The following is a 4700-nucleotide window of genomic DNA, read 5'->3' as shown; positions in this document are numbered from 1 at the left end:
TTTGATACTACTAAAATTTTATACATGAGCATTTTTGTTGAAATTTTATAGTTAATTTTGATTGTTTTCAAATAATAAACGAAAATTATATTAGTCTTACATTAGATGCATATTTATTTCAGAATAAATCGTGTTATATGATCTATTTATGATTAAAACTATTAAAATATTGATTAAAACTAAGTTTGCGCCGGCATACCTTATTGATTAAATATTAGAAACTATCAAATATTGATTAAAAACTATTAATTTGTGTTATTTAATCATTTTAATAATTAATAAAAATTAATTGATATTTAAAAATTAAAAATTAAAATTTAAAATTTAATTTTATAAAATTAAATCTAATATTGAAATAAAGAAACAAAGTGAAGGATGACAAAAGGGAAGAAGAATGATAATTTTGAAATAATATCAGATTTTGGACATTACTGAAATAATATCAGATTTAAAATGTTAAAAGTGTAAAAAGACCAAATTGTTCAAATGCTCAAAAGGGTATTTTCGTATAAAAAATGGCAAAGTGATCAAATTTGAGATAAACCCTTAGTCCAGGAATGTCTGGCGATATTTTTAAAGTTCAGGGACTATGGGCAAGATAAACCCATAGTCCATGAACCATTTTTGTAGTTCACTCTTAAAACTAATTAAGAAACAACAGTGTTGTCCTCCATATTGCTACGTCGTCGCTAATGAGTTGCAAGCTTAACCAGAATTTAAATAAAATTCATAATTTTTCTGATATTTTATTCCACTTTATTTCCCTAATATTTGGAGGATAGTAAGAAAATCCCTTGTATTGTATCTCGCCTAGAATATTTCCGAGAAATATACAGATTCCTGACATTCATCCATTAAGTAAATTCCATTATCAATCCAGATTAACGTAAAGAAATTGTAAATCGATTCATTAACAGATTTAGCTTTGTCTGGGATCTAGGTAGCATTTGATTTCTCATGTTCAACTATTCTAGGCTTTGTTTCTTTTCTCTTTAATTAAATTGATTAGAATTTCATTATGGATGAATAACCCTATAATACTACATATAATTAATATATTTGCAAAACTGTAGAACAGTACCATTGTGTTTACCTAATTAGAGTTGCAAAGTCACAACCCAAAGCCCAAAGGTATTGGTATTGGTATTGGTATTGGTATTGGTATTGGTATTGGTATTGGTATTAGTATATGCTCCAATAAAACTCATCAATTTATCATATTGATGGGTAGTCGTTCTGGGTATTTTCGTTTGACAAAATAAAATTGAAAATTAAGTTTTTTTGACTTTATAATAGGGAAGTAATACTGAACAGTCACTACTTAAGGATCCAACCAAAGAGTACTAAAAAAGCTTAAGATATAGTATTAACACCATTTTTGATAATCTCAATTTGAAATTATCTAAGACGTGTGATATTAATGTATTTGGGAGAAGAAAGTTATCAAAATACGAAAGAGGCTGAAAGCAGTTTGAATGTTTTTTTATATTTGGGCCTAAAAGCCCAGCAAGTGAAAATTTGCAAATCGAATAAGGGGTTTTGTTGGGCAAAATTATCTTATATTGATGGGCTGAATTTTAGTACAGCCCATTTTCTCACTTGAGAAAATCATAATCTTAATCTCAGCTAGGTAAGCCATTTTCACTTGAAGTGCTTTGCTTTTTTATTTTCAAAATCATTTTTAACAAAATCATGAGCCATTTTTATAATAATTAGGAATATACAATTTCAAGGGGGTGTGATTGAGAACATAAGAATCAATCATTCAATTCTCAATCAACTCATCCCTCCCCTCTTGCATGATTAAGTAGGACGAAAATAGAAATATACTTGGAATAGAACTTTTGAAGTATGATGAAATTTGTTTTGGTGTCACTATACTTTGAAAGATTCAAGATAGGATCTCTAAAATTCTGGAAGAAAGATACGGTCTAATGCATGTTATTCTTGCTTTCTGTCAGAACTAGAATCGCAATATTAGACATTGTCATAACATAAAATCAAAATAAAACTCCTTCCACCTAAAATAAGATCCATTAATATGCATTAGATTTTTTAATCTAATGGTTTTAAATCATGGCATATGTAGTCCACACAATTACTAATTGTTTTAGTTAGAAATTTGGAATTAAATACTACTCCTAGCTACTACCAAAAAAAATAACTATGCACCTAACCAGTGGTGAAGCTAGGATTTTGGCGCTGGGGTCCAAACCACTGTTAACAATTGTGAGGTATTCTTCGGTATCAGTATTAGCGTGTACACTGGACTACTATATTATTGTAATGTGGTAAACAAACATTGTATACAAACGGGATTGAACCTATGACATTTTCGAACTCGTTAAGGAAACTAGGAAAGTGTTGTGGTAACTTCATGGCATGTAGACTGGAACACATCATTTTCTAGGTAATTTTCTATATTTACATAGGAATGTAACCAAGCATCACATTTTTCTTCTTGACAGAAGTTAAGTGAAACTCCTAAAATAGACAAAGGAGGGACATGACACAGGATTTGAACACTTTATCATGTTGATACAGTAATGATAGTAATAATATAAGGACATTAATTCTTATCTTTACTCATCCCAACAGCTTAAGATGCCCCTTTTTGCTTATTTAACAGTAAGTTTCTTACATAACAATAAAAACATACCGCCATTTTCCGATGCCCAATTTGCTAACACCTAACAACTTGTTGCCAAAACGTCAAACGTGTCCTTTTCTACTTTATTTTTTCTTGAATTTCATGCTACTTTCTCAACAATTATAATTTAATTTCATCTGTGGAATATATTATATCTATCGTTGAATAAAATAATACTAACATGCAATAACAATAATAGATATATATGATGCATCATAATATTTGACTATTATTATTAAGTTATATATGAAATAGAGGTTTAATATAACCAAATAGTACTAAAATTTTGTAAAATACTTAAGAATATTCTTATACCCCTTTTTGTCCCTCTCTACAAAATGATAATTCTGAATCCCCTGTAAATGAGTGAATAATTCTCCCTTTATAAGCTATTTTAAAGGGGTGGGTGACTCATTTTTACTTGGTATAAGAGTAGGCTTTGTCGGCTATGAGTTTCTATATTGCAAGTGGGGAATTCTGTTGATCATTTTGGTTCATACATTGCGTGGGCGTATTAAAACCGCTCACCATCTTTCTTAACTAGAAAAATGCATTATCTTTTTTCTTTTTCATTTAATAAGATGATTATAATTGGGAAAGCCCAAGAACATTAATATAATCCTAATTTGGAGCGTAGGACGTGAAAGGCCAACTCAACAATCAATTCTAACCATCTTAATCCAACAAAATAATTGAAACCGAAGAAAGCACAAACAATGAGTTTGATAATTTTAAAACTAAATGGAAAATAAAAATTGAAGATTCGGATTTGATTTGCATATGAAAGTGACAGTACAAAACAGGACAAGGGATTAAATTCCTTGGATGAAGCTAGAAAAATAGATGTGGTTATTGAGAATAAGGTAGTAACCTAGGCTCATCCAAAACAATCCAAGGTTGATAATTGTTCATATCTTCCCAGCTTATAGCATTTGCCATTGGCAAAGAAGTGTGAAGCTGTGGCATCGCACTGTATATTCCCATTTGTGATGGAAGATCAATCATGGCCGTTGAATTCTCCCATAAGTTGTGATGTTGGAAATCAGCTTCCAAATTATTAGTACAAGACAAGAAACTTTCTTGGAGCAGCGGCGGCGGCGGTGGTGGAGGGTCGGATCTGATTCTTTGCTTGGGGAAGAGCTTCTTCTTGAGCCTGGTGTTCCAGTAGTTCTTGATGTCGTTGTCTGTTCTTCCCGGTAACTGGGCCGCGATCACCGACCATCTTAATTATATTCCCACATAAATGAATTAATCCCATCATGCAAAATTCATGTATAAAAGTGTATTTTTTTTAAAATAATAAAAGAACTGAAACCACTATATAAGTCCTATTATGTATAGACCTGCTTCCGATTGTGAGGTAGAGGGTGCAGATTAAGTTGTCTTCGTCTGCGGTGAAACCGCCGTGCTTGAGGTTAGGCCTGAGGTAATTGAGCCATCTAAGACGACAACTCTTTCCGCATCTCTGGAGGCCTATTTTGGGCGGGAGAGCGATCCAGTTGCCGCCGGTGCCGTGAGTTTGGATGTGGGATTTGAGCTTGGCGTCCTCTTCGGGAGACCATGGCCCTTTCTTCACCTTGGCTTTGTCGCAGCAAGGAGCTCTTCCCATCGCTAGTATTATTTTGCTATTTTTGCCTCACTCTCTACTCACCCCCTATTTATGTATTCTTAGTTTTATTATTTTATTAATCTATCTAGTTTTAAATACATTTTGTTTTATTCAATTCTTTTATTTTTAAGAATACGTCATCAAGATTTATTACCTTTTATTTTGTACTAGTAATATATATTGATGGTTAAACATTGTAGTAGACTTGGTCAAAAGTATGAAGATAATAAAAATGAGAGAGCACTCAATGTAATTCGACCTATTGTACGGTCAAGTATGTTTCCTAGATCACGGCAAAATCTGTACGAATAAAAAATACTTCAGCTATAATAAAAAGATAGTACTCCTAGTATGAAAGAAACAAAAGTACAAATACTAAAAAAAAATTAACGATTTTGGCTTCGTTCGGTATCAAGGAATTGATTAAATACCAAAAAAAGA

The 4700-nt window shown here is 31.7% G+C and overlaps 1 protein-coding gene across 1 annotated transcript; it reads right to left on the bottom strand.

Moving 5' to 3' along the window:
• Positions 1 to 3394: 3394 nt before the first annotated feature.
• Positions 3395 to 4301, bottom strand: LOC121790077 (transcription factor RAX3-like). The gene is made up of 2 exons (XM_042188370.1): positions 3994 to 4301; positions 3395 to 3872 (listed from the first exon to the last, which is right to left on the bottom strand). The coding sequence occupies exons 1-2, from the start codon at positions 4257 to 4259 to the stop codon at positions 3500 to 3502; spliced, it is 639 nt and encodes a 212-aa protein (XP_042044304.1). The 5' UTR covers positions 4260 to 4301; the 3' UTR covers positions 3395 to 3499.
• Positions 4302 to 4700: the final 399 nt, after the last annotated feature.

This window comes from Salvia splendens, unplaced genomic scaffold (genome assembly GCF_004379255.2).
Source record: "Salvia splendens isolate huo1 unplaced genomic scaffold, SspV2 ctg405, whole genome shotgun sequence".
Classification (NCBI taxonomy): Eukaryota; Viridiplantae; Streptophyta; class Magnoliopsida; order Lamiales; family Lamiaceae; genus Salvia; species Salvia splendens.
This window is presented reverse-complemented; position numbering and strand designations above follow the sequence as displayed.

Excerpts from the sequence above, each read along its gene's own strand:
- LOC121790077 (XM_042188370.1), bottom strand. The coding sequence starts at position 4,259 with ATGGGAAGAGCTCCTTGCTGCGACAAAGCCAAGGTGAAGAAAGGGCCA. Across the intron at positions 3,873-3,993 it reads TACCTCACAATCGGAAGCAG|ATGGTCGGTGATCGCGGCCC; the intron begins GTCTATACATAA and ends AATATAATTAAG.